The following is a 15,734-nucleotide window of genomic DNA, read 5'->3' as shown; positions in this document are numbered from 1 at the left end:
GGTATCTATAAATCTTCAATATGATGAGTCCCTCTCCTTCTCAGAGTGGGTGTGTGAGGGGCTGGGTTTTGAGGTTATGGATTCTTTTGGTTGATAGCTAGGAATATATTTGAGATGAACCATACAAGTGAGTAGTATCATGAAAATATTTTAATAGTCACTGATTGAGATGTCTACTAATTACAAGAAAGATCACTCAGTATATATTTGAGCTTTGAAATTTAAAATACTATGACAAATTCAAAGTATGACATAATTTTGTCAATTAAATGAAATATATAATAAAGAAAAAAGTAATGTTATCTGCTAAAATTATTTTTCAATAATTATCCTTAAAAAACTGAAACTGAGATTACATTTGTATGTATATATTCCTTCAGAACATAGACCATATGTAGACCATGTTTTTTATTCACATAAATAATGGTTTCAACAGAAATACAAGGGAAATTTTTAGTAAATTGCATCATTTTCTCCAGTTTAATAGATTATCTTCCAAGAATCTTGATTGATCAAAGTTTACTGCTCTAGCTGTAAGAAAATAAAATAAAATTATAAATTGTGTTTTAAAGCCCAGTACAATCATCAAGGAAATATTATTTGAGTCTAAGGTTCTGTGTCCCCAGATTCTATCTCACCTTCTTCCTCCCTTCCCCCCTCCAAATATTTATCCATCTTGACCTTTCAAGGGTTTTCATTCTCTCCTTCATTCTCTTTTCCTCTCTTTGGTTCTCTAATGTTATGTTTTTCAGTTCTCCAGCTTCTTCCATTTCCTTCATGGGCTTACAATAGGATTCTTTCAAGAATTCAAGACCAAACTTTTCCTAGGGGAGACCAGCTATTTCTAAACCTTTAGTGATCACTATGATTATTAAAGACTCCCAAATTTAAATCTCAGCTTTGACTTCTGATCCATTCCATGGCACAGTTCCACCTGACCGTATCCTGCCATCATTGCAAACTGAACTTGACTTTCTAATTTTTTTTTATTTTCTAGTTATGGTGTTACCTTCACTTTTATAATAATATCTCATTTTTTTTTTCATTTCACTTATAATAAACCTTTTAAAGTTCATAGGGAATTATATATCTGGAGCTAGCAGGGACCTTAAAACCATTATGATCATCTTCTTCATTTTGCAGTTGAGACACAGAAAGGTATAGATAGCAAGTGGTTGGAGCAGAGTTTGAACATAAATCTTCCTTACCCCATGTCCTGTTTCCTATCTACTGTGTCACACTGAATCAGGGTGGGTCTGCAACAACAGATCATTAGCAAAATGTTCCTGCTTCCCATACTACATTTTTATTGGTTATCCGATCATAGTAGACATCTACTCAACCATTCATTTTATAGATGAGGAGACCAAGGTCTAACAAAATTAAATATTTTGCCTAAGGTCCCACAACTACTAAGTGACAAAGTCAGCTTTTGAACCCTGGTTCCCAGATTACAAAGCCCATGCTTTTTCCACTGAGCCAGACATTCCTGTGATATAAAATTAGCTTTAGAGAGATATATTCTTTATATTTGCTCATCTCTGTATAATAAAATCATTATCCCTAATGGTACATTAATACAGTGGGGCACCCCCCTTAAAAATACAAATTATCACTTTAATTTCTGAAAGGGAGACAAAAATTATTCTGAAGTAATAAGCTCTAGGGTGTGATAAATTGTGAAATTCATATTAAGTTTTATAATCTGAGGAAGGAATTTTTTTGTTTTCTTTTATTTGTTTTGAAGGATTATTATAACATATTCTGGCCTCTTCACAACAAACATTGCTATGAATTTGGGGGCTATAATTATAAAAATTAAAAAATTAAGGAAGTTCAAAACAAGAATGAAACTACTTCAAAAGGTCTGCTTGTCTGTCTTGAAAGGATTCATTCTATATTTACCTTCTTCTGGTGGTTTCTGCAGGGACTTAAAGAACATGGCTGCAGCTTCAGAAATAATTATTGGATTTAGACTTTGGCTGCGCTTTTCTGGAGAAATAAAATGTAAACAAATGTTCTCATCACATAATATTAATAAATAATTAATAATTAGATTAATTAGATAACATTCACATAGTGCTTTCTGTGCTTTATAATTAATTATTACCTGTTTTGATTCTTGTAAGGACCCTGAGAGTTAGATACAATTTTACAATTCCTGTTTCTTAGATGAGATAATTTGAGATAATGGGTTCAAGTGATTTGCCCCAAATCACACAGCTGGTAAAGTATCTGAGCACATTTGAACTAAGTTCTTTCTGATTCCAGGCCTAGATCTTTATGAACTGCACAACCTGACTTCTTCATGTCTAGACTGGTCCAATAAATATGGTGAAAAGCAAAATCTGTATAAAATAAAAGATTTTCAAGGCTCAGCAGGTGGCCTCTTTATTTTATTTAATATACCAAATTTTGAGCACCTGAATGGCTTCAGTGTATAGAGTATGAGTTTGGGGAGTCTGGAAGATAGGAATTTAAAACTGTGGGCAGGTTGCAATTAACTGCCTTTGGCCTCAGTTTCCTTTCTATAAAATGAAAGGAACTGGCCTTGATGGCCTCTAAGCTTCTTTCCAGCGCTAAATCTATGATTCTATTAAAGGAATTAGGACACTTTCTTGGAAATTATTTATACTGTGATAAAACCTATACTAATTTTTCATTGTGAAAATTTAGAGAGGTAATATAATAAATTGAATAGAGCCAGTATTGGATGAAAGGACAGGTCTGAGCCTTTCCTATCTATCTGACTAGGATCTTTTAGACAAAATCATGCTCTGGAGAGTGCCCTAATATCTTTTTTTTTTTTTTATTGTTGTTTAATATGCTTTTCAGTTCTGATTTGATGAGAAATTCATCAACTCACTATGAATGTGATAACTTCATTTGTAATATTGTTAGTATATAAAATAGATGTGTATAATAAATGCTAAAAATAATGTTAAATTTGACATAAAGAAAATTTTTCTGGTTTAATCTTATTTATGAAATTTGATGTGGGAAATTTTAAATCTGAAAATCAGTGGCAATACTATAAAACAAGAAGTTTGGATAAATTGTAGATCTGTAAGATCCCTTTCAGATCTAAAGTTCTATGATACTAATTACTTTGTTTAACAATAAAAAAAGTTGGCTAATTAAATGGCTCGGTAGATAGAGTATTGATCTTGTAGTTAGGAAGATCTTAATTAAAATCTGGCTCTCACATTTACTAGCTGTGTGACCCTGGGTAAGACACAGATTGCCTCCTAAAAAAAAAAACAAAACCATGAACAAAAATTACAAAATGCATGGCTATCAATTTAATCTCATCCAAGAAAAGCATATTGAATATTTGTCAAGTACTTAGTATTATATATGGTATGTTCTGTACTCACTGATAAGCATTCAGTAATCTAATATTTTCTCCATATTAAGTAATTTTATGATGACTAATTTTTAGGGTAACAAGCACATTTGCAGACAACAAAGTAGCAATGGTCAAAATTAAAACTAGCAACTTTGGTATCTGGAAAAGCAGCTTTAAAACCCACCCCTCCTATCCACTTTGGACATAGTTGGGAAGACATAGAACATGGGACAGTTTAGGCTCCTGCCCAAGAAACATGGGGCCAAGTGGAAAGTTCATAGGTATAAATGCTGAAATTTGGTGTCCTGAAGCAAACTCCTAGCTGTTCTGCCCTAAGTTACAATTCCAATAAGGATGTACCATGAACAGCAATAAAAACATGTGTGCTAAAATTCTTGCTTTTCTACAATATTTTAGGACACTATTTAGCACTACATAGGACCTTTATTTTTTCTGTGCAAAAGTGGAAGATATGCTTTAAAAAAAGCCCCACAATTTAATGCTTATTGTGAATAGCTTTGAAAAGATCATTTTAATTAGGAAAATTAGGAGAGGAAGTAGGAATGCATCTGAAACTAAAAATCTGGCTACACCTATTATAGTAGTGTCATAGGTTAGCCAGCTTTTCTTCTGTCTTCCTGATCCATTTTTCTCTTCCTGAAATGGTTGCCTAACCTCTCTGCAATTAAATATGAACTTCTCTGTTTAGATTTCAAAGTCATGCACAATCTGTCCCCAACCTTCCTTTCCAGTCTTATTATTTTTCACTTTTATTAATCTTTGAATCAGACAACTGTCCTTCTTGCTGTGCAATGATACATGAAACTAGATCTACCCCCTACCTCTCTTTCTTCCATGGGAATGCCCAAGAGGCATTTTTGTGGCTCTTAGAGTCTCTTCTTTCATTCAAAGCTTTGCTCAAGGTACACCTTCTACCTGAACCCTTTCTTGACCAACCTTAACTGCCATTGCTTCTCCTTGAAATCTCTACCTTGTATTTATTCTACACATACTTATTATATAGATAGCATTTAACCTCAAAGAATGTAAGTTATTCAAAAAGCAGGGGTAATTTTATTTTTGTATAATATCTCCAGCACTTCTCCATCTCAGACACATTGTAGTAAGTAGCTTAATAAGTGTTTGTTGGTTGAGATTTTCATATATATATATATATATATATATATATATGTATATAAATAGTATGCATATATAACATCCACATATGATATGAGATAGAATATAAATATATCCATTATATATAAATATATATGTAATATACTTGTACATATAGATATACATATGTACAGTTCTATCAGTTTCATTTGTGCAGAAAATATGCAATGAGTTAACTCCTTCCCTTCAATATGAATCAGCATCTGTTCTAAAACTTGAGTCTAAAAGAATTTAAACGACCTGCCCAAGATCATTGTATCAGAGGAAGGACTCCAATCTAAGTCTTCCTGACTGCAGTACTGGCTTTCTATTCACTATTTTTCTTTATCTCCTTTATCTCATTATAAATATGCTGGCTCTTAAATCTCATGCTCAGTATCAACCTTTTAAAACACAGAGGAATAGATGTTTAGACTTTTTAAAATTAAGTTTAAACAAAAGTTGTTTTAATGAAGTAACTGAATGTTATTTTTCCTAAACATCTAAGACTACTCCTCCAACCACATTTTAAGCACATCTGCTTTTGGTTACCCAAATATCTTATCTGCCTGTTGATTTGGCACATTCTGCAAAACTATCTGATTTTCATCCCTGACTGCTCCCCTTTATGACTGCAGTTGTTTTGTAATTGGTAAGATAAGCAGTAACCACAAGAAAATGTCCCACTTTAGCACAGGGCTAAGTTGTCTTTTCTTGTGGAAATGGATCTCTTCAGGCATGAAACCTATCTCCTTTCCTTGATGTAGTACTGTGCCTTGCACATAATAGGTGCTTTATAAATATCAGTTGACTGACTGATAGGATCAGTGGACAGCCCAGTGAATTTGATTCATTACATAACACAATTCTCATACCAACTCTACACTTTGTTAAATTACTCTGATTTCCCAATTTCTGTTTTTTTTTTTGTTTTTTTTTAACCTGGAAATGAGGTAATTGGACTTTATGGTTTCTAAAATCCTTTCTTTTCCACTCCAACATTTTATGATGCAGTGAATCACAGCAAAGTATGCTCCCCTTTCCCGGGATGCAGTGGAAAGAACAGTGGATTTGGAGTCAAGGGATCTTTGTTCCAAGGGCCACTTTGTGATCCTGAACAAGTTATGTAATTTCTTTAGATATCAGTCCCTTTTCCCTATGATGAGTTTTAGATTATTGAATTATCTAATAATCAGACAAAATAATTTTTGCTGTTCCAGCCTGAAAGCATCTGGTGCCTTTGTGTTTCTCTTACCCAGCTGTAGTCTGTTGTAGAGATCTTTCCTCCTGCTTTCCTCTGAGATGAAGTGGCGGCCTTCTATAAAACAAAACAAGAAAAACAAGAAAAACCTATAGTAGCTTCAAATGGCTTCAGTGGGATGCTGGCTGCAGCTTTGGATTTGGGCAGGCAAATTGAATGACTGCTCTCTTATACTGTGTAAGACACACTGAGGAGGGTGGCTTGGCCCTACTAGGTAACAGGGAAGGAAACAGAGAGAAATAATTTTTAATTTCACTTGATAAACCCTTGAATCCCATTCAGTAAAACTCCTCTAAGTTTCAGCCTGAAGGTCATTGATAGGGATTAAAAAAATGTCTTTACTAGATGTCACTAGGGATAGAGAACATCCTCAGGAATCAGGAGAACCTGAGTTCAAACACAGTCTCTGATGTTTGACATTTACTAGTTGTGTGAGGTTGGACAAGCCATTTAACCCCAATTGCTTTCAAAAAGAAAGAAAAAATGTCAATTTGGATTCCAGGGGAAAGGAAAGGAAAGGAGAAGAGAGAAATAAATGAGAGAAAGTTTTTTTAAAATTTTAAATGGAATTTGTTATAAATTTCCTTTGTCATAAATTCTGCCCTGAAGACTTTCACATATTGATGCAGAGCAAGAGCAAAGTAAGCAGGACCAGGAAAACAATGGACAAAACCAATAATATAAAGCAAAAGAAGCTAAAAAAGGAACTGAATGTAATTATAATGACAACGTTTGATTGAGAAGAGTCAAGAAAAACATCTATCCATCCATAAGTATAAAGGCTGTGAAATTTCTAATTATCTGAAAATTTTTACTTTTTCTATACCACAATCTTCATTAATTTAAAAAAAAAAATTTTAAACTGCAAAGCAGAATGAATTACCTACCAGAGTTCCTTTGCATTTTCTGCTACAAACTCTTGCTCTCACTGAATAAATAGCTCACAAAAGAAAAGATTTTTTTTCAGTACTTACGAGTCCCCTTGAGGTAGAGAATAGTTTGAGGAGTCCAGTTTCTTCTTTCCAAAATTCTCTACAAATCCGGAGAGAAGAGCAGTTAATGGGACATCATGATCCAGTCCTTTGGGGGTTTAAAACCAAAAGGCCAATCATAAAAGAACAACTGCATGCAAGCTTTAGAGAATTCTGCTTTTAAAGAGGCAATTACCCGGGGAGCACAGCAGGAGTAGGAGATGAATGAAACCGCCAGGAGCAGGGCCAATCCAGAAGCTTTCAGACTTTGGATTCCCTAAGTAGAAGAAACAATCACCCTAAATGTATATAATCCTTGCTTTATATTATGGCATTTCGAATTTTCTTTGTGCTGTTATAATGTTCAATATATATGTATTTTTCTCATAAATTTTGCAATAAGTATCACAAGATATAGTGGATATTCTTTTCTAAAAGAATAAATGGAAAAATTGGATCAGCAGCACTAATAAATAATATTAGCACAATTAAGAAGTCCTATTCAGTTCTTAAATATCGTTAAATACATTCTAATAGGATGAAACTATATTCTAAAATATAATTATTAAAATATTCATCACCCTCTGAAATGCTTCTTAACTAAACATGAAAATTGTTAATAAAGAAGTAAGCCTTCCTCTGTAGTAAAGGAAAAACTCTCCTACCTTCATTGTTACTTTCTGCCAGGATTCTCTGGTAGAAGTTATCTGAACCAATTTGAATACAGAGACCTTTTTAAATCTTCCCTGTCAATGGACATCTTTCCATTTCTTTCAGAGTGAGTATTTAAAAGGATTTCTTGTCAGCCCTGGAGACAGAGAAGGAGGTCTGATGATCCTTCCTGGGAGATTAGCCAGCAGGAAGTCAAGATGATTAAAAGGGTAGACACTCAGTTTAGCCACTTAGCCACATGAGACAGGCGACTTTCTGAATACATCAGCATCAACTCAGTGTGTCCCTCTAATTTTCAATGAAGCATCATTGTCTTATAAATGGTCAATGACTCTGCCTGGAAGTGAAACTTGAATAATATCATTGACATTTAGAGAGCATTTTAAAATTTCTGAAGTATTTTACAAAGAATATCTCATTTGTGGCTCACCGATGTATGAAGTGGACGATCTTGTTATTTCCATTTTACATGAGGAAAATTAGATTTAGAAACATAAAGTGATTCATCCAAGATTCCATAACTATAGTGTATGAGGGAAGATTTAAACCCAAGGTATCTCAATTCCACATTAAGCAATTTATCTGCTACTCAAACTATAATTTATGGTACAACTAAATACTGGCTCAATTTTTGAGAAATTGAAATGTGAGTGAATCTCGATATGACTTTATGTCACATACTCATTAATTGACTTAAATTCATTTAAGCGTTTTCTATATATAACAAGGTGAAAGATACAAGGAGGAGGATACAAAAAAGTTGAAAATGCCATAGAAGTTAAAAGACAAGAGAAATTTAGTGAATGTGGTATTATTTAAACAGACTTAAAAAATAAGTATGATTTTAAGAGGTAGCATTTGAGAAGGGCAGGTTTTCTATGTAGAGATGACTATGAACAGAGGCATTAAATTAACAATTCATTTATTATTCTGGGGGATTGCTTAAAAATGCAATTTGGCCTGAGAGTAATGTATACAAGTTGATATGAGACTAGGTTATAAAAAAAAAAAAGATTGGAATTTCGTGTAATCTAGGTTAGAGAATTTGAATTTTATTCTGCAGGTAATGAAAAGTGATTGAAGAATTTTAAGTAGAAGATCAATTTAACCATGGTAATGTTTAGGAAGATTATTCTGATGATATAATCTTAGAAATCAAGAAGGCTAATAGATCCATTAAGAGGAATACTCCAAACTAGTCTTGCTATAGGGTTTAAAATTCCCCAACAAATGGAACTCAGAGCCTCTTCCCTACAAGAAATTTGTGCCAAAGAAAGAAATAGGGATCTTTATTATGACTTTATAAATGGTTTAATAATCATAATGGCTTACTTACCCAGGGGCTGTCTGGGAGCAACTAACAGGATATTCAGTAGATCCTCACAAACACCCTCCTCCCAAAAAATCCCATGATAATTTTAGAAATCAAAGGGAGGAAGAGCTGAAAAGCATCATTATATATGTCATTGTAGATTTGCATTATACTTAGCAAGTACTTTTAATTTTGGGCCTGGGTTACAGGACTTTAGTGACATGCCAGCACCCTTAGATGAGTACTTGTACACCCAATGTGGTGGACACAGTGAAGGTTATATTCTGATCATGGTGTCCTTGGGTCTTGCTATAGCTTGCACTTGATTACTATATCCTTGTAGCTTTCAACCCAAGAAGACTACATGCTGGTCAGTTTGAGTAAATTCCCAAACACCAGATTATTTGCTGGTACAGTGTTCTTGTAATTTTGTAATAGATTTCACACATTCCTCCCTTGGAATGGCTTTCACTCCAATAGTACAGATTTTGTCCAAATAGTATGGCTTCCACCAATCAGGAATTTGCCATATTCTGTATGGTCAGAATATATATCTGTCTATCTATATATATTCTATCTATATCTCTATATACAAATATCTATATATGTCTGTCTTACTATTTATCTATCTATCTATTAGTCTTTAGACTATTATTTGTTCTGAGTTCCACATTTTAAAAAGGACATTGAAAAACTGGACTTTCCAGAAGAGGGCAAAAAAAATCATAAAATGAGGATTAATTGAAAAAAAAAACTGGAAAGATTTTGGAAAGGGATGTATGATAGCTCTCTCCAAATATTTCAAAGGCAGCCTCATGGAAGGGAGGTTAGACCTTTTTTGTCTGAGCTTGTCAGGTAAAATTAGAAAAAATGGGCAGAAGTTACAGTGAAGCCAAGTTTATGTTTAATGTAAGAGAAAAATCTTAACTATACAATAACAGAGGGTAGTTTTTTTAAATTTTTATTAAAGCCTTTTATTTACAAAACATATGCATGGGTAATTTTTCAACACTGACCCTTGCAAAACCTTCTGTTCCAAATGATCCCCCTTTCCCCCCACCCCCTCCCTAGATGGCAGGTAGTCCAAAACATGTTAAATATGTCAAAATACATGCTAAATCCAATATATGTATACATATTTATACAGTTATCTTGCTGCACAAGAAAGATCAAATCAAGAAGGAAGAAAAAGAAAACTGGGAAAGAAAAAATGCAAGCAAACAATAACAGAGTGAGAATGCTATGTGGTGGTCCACACTCAGTTCCTGCGATCTTCTCTCTGGGTGTAGATGGCTCTCTTCATCACAAGATCATTAGAACTGGTTTGAATCATCTCAATGTTGAAGAGAGCCACGTCCATCAGAATTGATCATCATATAATCTTGTTGTTGCTGTGTATAATGATTTCCCTGTTCTACTCATTTCACTTAACATCAGTTGGTTGTTTCTTACAGAACAATAACATTCATATACCATAACTTATTCAGTCATTCTCCAATTGATGGGTATTCATTCAGTTTCCAGTTTCGTGCCACTACAAAAAGGGTTGCCACAAATATTTTTGCACATGTGGATCCTTTCCCAACAGAGGATAGTGTTGAGAGAGCATGAGTTCCCCCTCACTTGAAGTAGATAAGTAGATAAGAGGATGATCATTCATTTTTATTTTCTTGAGAGAATTCTTATTTAGATACAGGCTAGAATAGACAATTTGTTATTTCCCTTCCAACTCTGAGCATGTATAATTCTTATTCTGTCTTGGTTAGATTGAGATGAGCTTTAAGGCAAGAAGACCAGGTATGAGGTTCATGTGAGAGATATCAAGTGTCTAAAGTAACACTCTACTGCTTTACTTGATTGTAAAAAAGAAAGCACAATGTAAATTTTAAAGCACTTCTTAAATGTTATTATGATTGGGGAGAATACGGTAAACTTGTTCTTAAATGGTTTAAGATAGATATGACTGTGGAAAATAGGAATAAAGATGTCCAAAACACAATGGGAAATGTTAGTCTGAAAGTCAGAGGAAAGATTAGGGCTCAAGCAACTATTTGCATGGTTATTATAGCTAAAGACATATGACTGAAGGAGATCACTAAAGAGGAAAAATGTAGAGAGATAAAGCTGATTAAAGAACCTGGGTAATGTCTTCATCCATAGAGTTAAGCGGAGAGAGAGAATTAATTAAAAGAGAAAGAAAATCAATCAAAAATATATTAGAAAAAGATTTGGAAAGTGGAAAGTATGAATGGCAGAAAAGGTTTCTTTCTTTGCTTCTTCCTCCCTCCCTCTCTCGCTCCTTCCTTCCTTCTTTCGTTCCTTCCTTTCTCTTAAACAGCATTTCATTTTTCCAAATGCATTGCAAAGATAGTTTTTAACATTGACTTTTGCAAAATCTTGTGTTTCAAATTTTTCTCCTCTCTTCCATCTTCCCCCTCCCAAGACAGTAAGCAATCCAATATAGGTTTTAAATGTTCAATTCCAGGAAAGGTTTCTTAAAAGTGTTGGTGGTATAATCTTAAGTAGATGAATAGAAGGAAAAAGGGAAGAAAGGAAGAAAAGGAAGAAGGAAGAAAGGAAGGAAAAAATTAAGTACGAAGGAAGGAAGAAACAGTAGCCATCCTATGGACCATGTAGAACTACCCTGTACTTGGCCACTTCTGGGGACACATGTTTAGCACTGGTTCTTTAGGATGACGACATTAAACTCTGGTTGGACCCTTTATTTTCCTTTCCTAAATTCCCTCCCTTCCCCAAGAGAGGGAGGATTGAGCCAAAGTACTATCTGAGAAGACTGACCTCTGAGTCAAGAAGCCTACTCAATAGGCTTCAAAAGAAATAACTGTTCTCTGGATCTCTTTTTGGAATGTTTAGTTTATATCTCTTTGGGACTTCTCATAAAGAGTGGGTCAGAATCCCACTGTCATTAAAGAAAAAAACAGAAAATCCATCTCTTCCAAGATGAGTAGCTATTAAATCTAGCCCCAGACTGATGGGAAAGCTTCTTGTGAGAGGGGGAGATTGACTTTGGCAGCCTGAGTCAAGAGGGCTTGAAAATTTGTAGCTGTCAAGAAGTCTGGGACACCTGAGATCAGAAAAGCATGACTTGTATGCAACTTGACTATAATTATAGAGACTGGGAAACATAACAGAGTCAGTTTAATAGAGTAGAAGACAACTTGTATTCCCTCTGAGATAGCTAGCATCATCTTCCAGAATATTCACATGGAATTACAGGATCTGATCAATAGTGTATTCACACCCATTCACAAGGAGTACAGTGGTTTGTGAGCTTCTTTTTTCTTCTCCCACTACCCCATCTATTTGATTAGAAGTAAAAGAAATTCAATTATTTCCTATTTTGCCAATAGATTATAAGGGAAGAACTTGTCAGATGAAGATAAAGATCTAGACACAACATCTAATAAAATAAAATTGGAAATAGGACTTTCCTGAAGTAAATGTTTAAATATACAACACATAACCAGAAATTGTACTAAAATCTTTACATAAGAAAAATTGAAAAGTTTTAAAGATTTAATGCATTCCAAAAGGATTTTTCAAAAATCTGGTCAGTGAAGAGAAAGAAAAGGCAAAATAAAATGCAATCTTCTCAAGTGGAGAGGTTTTTTTGGAAAGCCAAAGAAAAACAAAAATGAAACCAAAGAAACTCAATGAAGCTGTATAAAAACAAAGCTTAACTCTCAGGAGCAGAAATAAGGGGAGATAGAGGAAAAAAAGAGAGAAAGATACAGAGAGATACAGAGAGAGAGGAGAGACAGACAGACAGACATTCATAGAGAGAACAGAGACAGACAGACATAAAGAGAGAACAGAGAGAGAGAGAGAAGAAGAAGAAGAAGAAGAAGAAGAAGAAGAAGAAGAAGAAGAAGAAGAAGAAGAAGAAGAAGAAAAGAAGAAGGAGAAGGAGAAGAAGAAGAAGAAAGAAGAAGAGAGAAGAAGAGGAAGAAGAAGAGAGAAGAAGAAGAGAGAAGAAGGAGAAGAAGAAGAAAAAGAAGAAGAAGAAGAAGAAGAAGAAGAGGAAGAAGAAGAGAGAAGAAGAAGAAGAAAAGAGGGGCGGGGGGGGACCAAAAGGAAAAAAAAGAAAAATCCTCAAATATTAATTCCCAAGGACAGAACCATCACACATAATTAGATTTGGATGATATAAGTGGGATCAGGGCTGCTCAGGTGGTTTCTCTTCTGTAAATCCTCACTTACATCCTGAGATTGAATGTGATAATAGTTATTTCCTCATGTATTACTGCCTTCAATAGAGGTAAAGAATAAGAAACTAGTCACCATGGAGAAACAACATGAACATCAGTAAAGGATCTCTCTTCCCAGTTAAGCTTTCACAACTGTGCTCTACTCCATATAGACTTTTTTTTGTCATGGAACTTTTATTTATTTATTTTTTTTTGTCAGTCTGGAGCCTGTGAACTCTTTTTTTTCCCTTTCTGCCCAAACTCATAGTACTACCAACCTTAATTATGAGACTCAGATTAGAAACCATGAGATTTTTTTTTTTTTTTTGTATAGTGGGAAAAATAAATGGTGGTAATAAAGTACAGAGAACAAAAGAAGGCATATAGAATTTGTGAATGTGCACAGTATTGACCACTGCTAGCTGCAAAAGAAATTTAAAATTCCCTTTTTGATTGCCATCTCTTGTTGGGAGGACAGTTACTCAGTTAATGCAGGTTTTCCCTTCAGCTATTTAGAGTCATGGGAGAAGGAAATCATCTGAGAGAGATAATTTGAATAGTTTTGCCATATATAGTCTGTATTAACACAGAAATATACTTACCATTTCCAAAATGTTACTCAATGTTCTTGGGTGGTGTCTACTTGTACATCTCATCTCCATGGCAATGCAATTTGAACTTAGAAGAGGCAGATGAGCTAAGAACAGTTAGTATGAGTGCATTCTAACTCATACATACAAGTGATAGCTTGTATAAATGGATGTATAAATCAAGACATCTGCAGAGAGAAGGAACAATTAAGATTAAAGCAATCAGGATAGGGAAGGGACCTTCAAAGATAAAACCTAGAGGGTAGGAACAATCAAGGTCAAAAAAAGTAACAAGAACAGACAATCAAGAACTCAGCAAGGAACATTATAATGATCTTCGAGCTATTCAGAAGGAAGAAGGCTTTGGGGGTAAATTTCCACAAAATGTTTCCCTTTGGATTTTGTATATCCGGATTATATCAAGCTTTTTAAACTCTCCCTGTTTTTGCATGTGTGAATGTATGTTTGTATGTATGTACAAATGTAAGAAAAGATGTGTTTATTATACATACATATATAAATAAACTCTGTATGTGTGCCCATTGGCTTATCACTCACACTTTTTGCATCTTTAATAAATATCTGAGGCCTTAGTATTTTTGCTAATTCCCTTCTTGAAGTTTTGTCTTCTGTAAACCAGGAGACAAGAAGATGGTGAGTAATATATTACAATGAAGAATTCATAAAACAAGTTCCATAGAGAATCCATAGAGCCTCATGGCTCCAAAACATTAAGCAAAGGTCTATATTCATTATCATTACTGGGCCACCAATCAATTTGGCCTTGATGTACATTTTCTCAATATTTCTCTTTTTGTCAGAAGTTAAGAATTTCATTGTTTAAATTTTAAAGTAATATCCTATTCATTTTCTCATCATGGCATGGAAGATAGCACTAGCATGTTTTGTCTTCCCTGTCATGTCAAAAGGTTTCAAGTAGGGGTCCAGTAATGAACTATATGTTTGTAGTTTAAGGACCATATTCACTAAGTTAAGGTGTTTTTTTTTTTTTTTTTTTTTTTTTTTGTTATTTTACTACACTGGCTTCAAGAAGAAAAAATCCTTAGACATAGTAAATTTTTGAAAACTATCTGTTAATTAAAAGAGGAGTTGTTGAGTCACTTAACCTGTTTGCCTCAGTTTCCTCATCTGGAGAATGAGGTAAAGAAGGAAATGGCAAATTGCTCCAGTATCTTTGCCAAGAAAACCCCAAATGGGGTCACAAAAATGTCATAGGGCTGAAACAACTGAACAACAAATGTGGCAAATACTGTACTAAAATCAGTTTTAGATTGGCTTGTAGGGTCTCTGAGGTCCTTTAGAACTCTGTGATTTGTGTGTGTGTGAAACATAAAAAATGAGGGAGGGGTTGTTGGTTAATATTAGGACTAGGAGGTGAAAATATGGTTGAAGGTTGATGAAGTAATTCACATTTATAAAATTTCACTGAACCATATCTGTACCTAATCTCACTTTCATGGATCATATGGACACCTTAGCTGCTGTCTCTCCAGCTACAGGAGAGGGTAAAAACCTAGGAAGTACAAGGGACTAGGATTAGCTTGGTACTGGAGATGGCTGTTCAGGAGCAGAGGTTTAACTTTCTTAGGTTCTCCACTTCATTTGGATCAAAAATGACTATTCATAACATGTAGTTTAGTTGATATTACTGCTGGCTTTAGAATTTACCATATTTTCCCCCAATTATTGCTAAAATGAAAACATTATTAAAAATTAAAATGACATACTTTAAAAATATTAATATATTATACACATCATATTTATATTGTATAAAATCTTATACAAAATATATGTAACACAATATATAATACATTATATATTTTAATATAGTTTCCTCTCTTCTAGCTCAGTCTTTTGAGGGGAAAAAATATCAAATGAGTGGAGGGTTAAGAAGAGAAAAGGAAAGACTATAGAATTATAATAGTTGTAGATGGTCTTTTCAATTCTAGCCACAAAAAGCAGAAGAGGTTTGGCATAATTAATAGCTAGTGAGGAAGTATAGATCAAATGAATTTTTTTGAGGATTTTGGTGGTAGGAAGAGGGACATGAGCATATTTGCAGGCAATAGGATAAGAAATTGAAGATTTGAGAAAGCAGGGATGATAGAAGGGTCAATCTACTGGAGAAGACTAAAGAATGGGATCACTTGGACATATAGGGAATGCTTTGGCAAGGAGATGGACTACCTTTCAAT

General features: G+C 34.1%; 1 protein-coding gene across 2 annotated transcripts; it reads right to left on the bottom strand.

Annotated features, from left to right (window-relative positions):
• Positions 1–313: 313 nt before the first annotated feature.
• On the bottom strand, positions 314–14,711 carry SPX (spexin hormone). 2 transcript variants are annotated; one of them, XM_012550673.3, is made up of 7 exons: positions 13,531–14,711; positions 7,402–7,544; positions 6,933–7,013; positions 6,740–6,797; positions 5,760–5,822; positions 1,906–1,992; positions 314–531 (listed from the first exon to the last, which is right to left on the bottom strand). In XM_012550673.3, exons 2-7 carry the CDS (start codon positions 7,405–7,407, stop codon positions 467–469), a joined length of 360 nt encoding a protein of 119 aa, XP_012406127.1. In that variant the 5' UTR covers positions 7,408–7,544; positions 13,531–14,711; the 3' UTR covers positions 314–466. The 2 variants fall into 2 exon arrangements, with proteins under 2 accessions (XP_012406127.1, XP_031794290.1); XM_031938430.1 differs by lacking the exon at positions 7,402–7,544.
• Between the last annotated feature and the right edge of the window lie 1,023 nt (positions 14,712–15,734).

The sequence above is a fragment of the Sarcophilus harrisii genome, chromosome 5 (genome assembly GCF_902635505.1).
Source record: "Sarcophilus harrisii chromosome 5, mSarHar1.11, whole genome shotgun sequence".
Taxonomy (NCBI): domain Eukaryota; kingdom Metazoa; phylum Chordata; class Mammalia; order Dasyuromorphia; family Dasyuridae; genus Sarcophilus; species Sarcophilus harrisii.
The sequence above is the reverse complement of the archived record's forward strand: the minus strand, read 5'-3'. Positions and strand labels throughout refer to the sequence as shown.

Excerpts from the sequence above, each read along its gene's own strand:
- SPX (XM_031938430.1), bottom strand. The coding sequence starts at position 13,590 with ATGGAGATGAGATGTACAAGTAGACACCACCCAAGAACATTGAGTAAC. Across the intron at positions 7,014-13,530 it reads TGAGTAACATTTTGGAAATG|GGAATCCAAAGTCTGAAAGC; the intron begins GTAAGTATATTT and ends TCTTCTACTTAG. Across the intron at positions 532-1,905 it reads GCAGAAACCACCAGAAGAAG|CTAGAGCAGTAAACTTTGAT; the intron begins GTAAATATAGAA and ends ATTTTCTTACAG.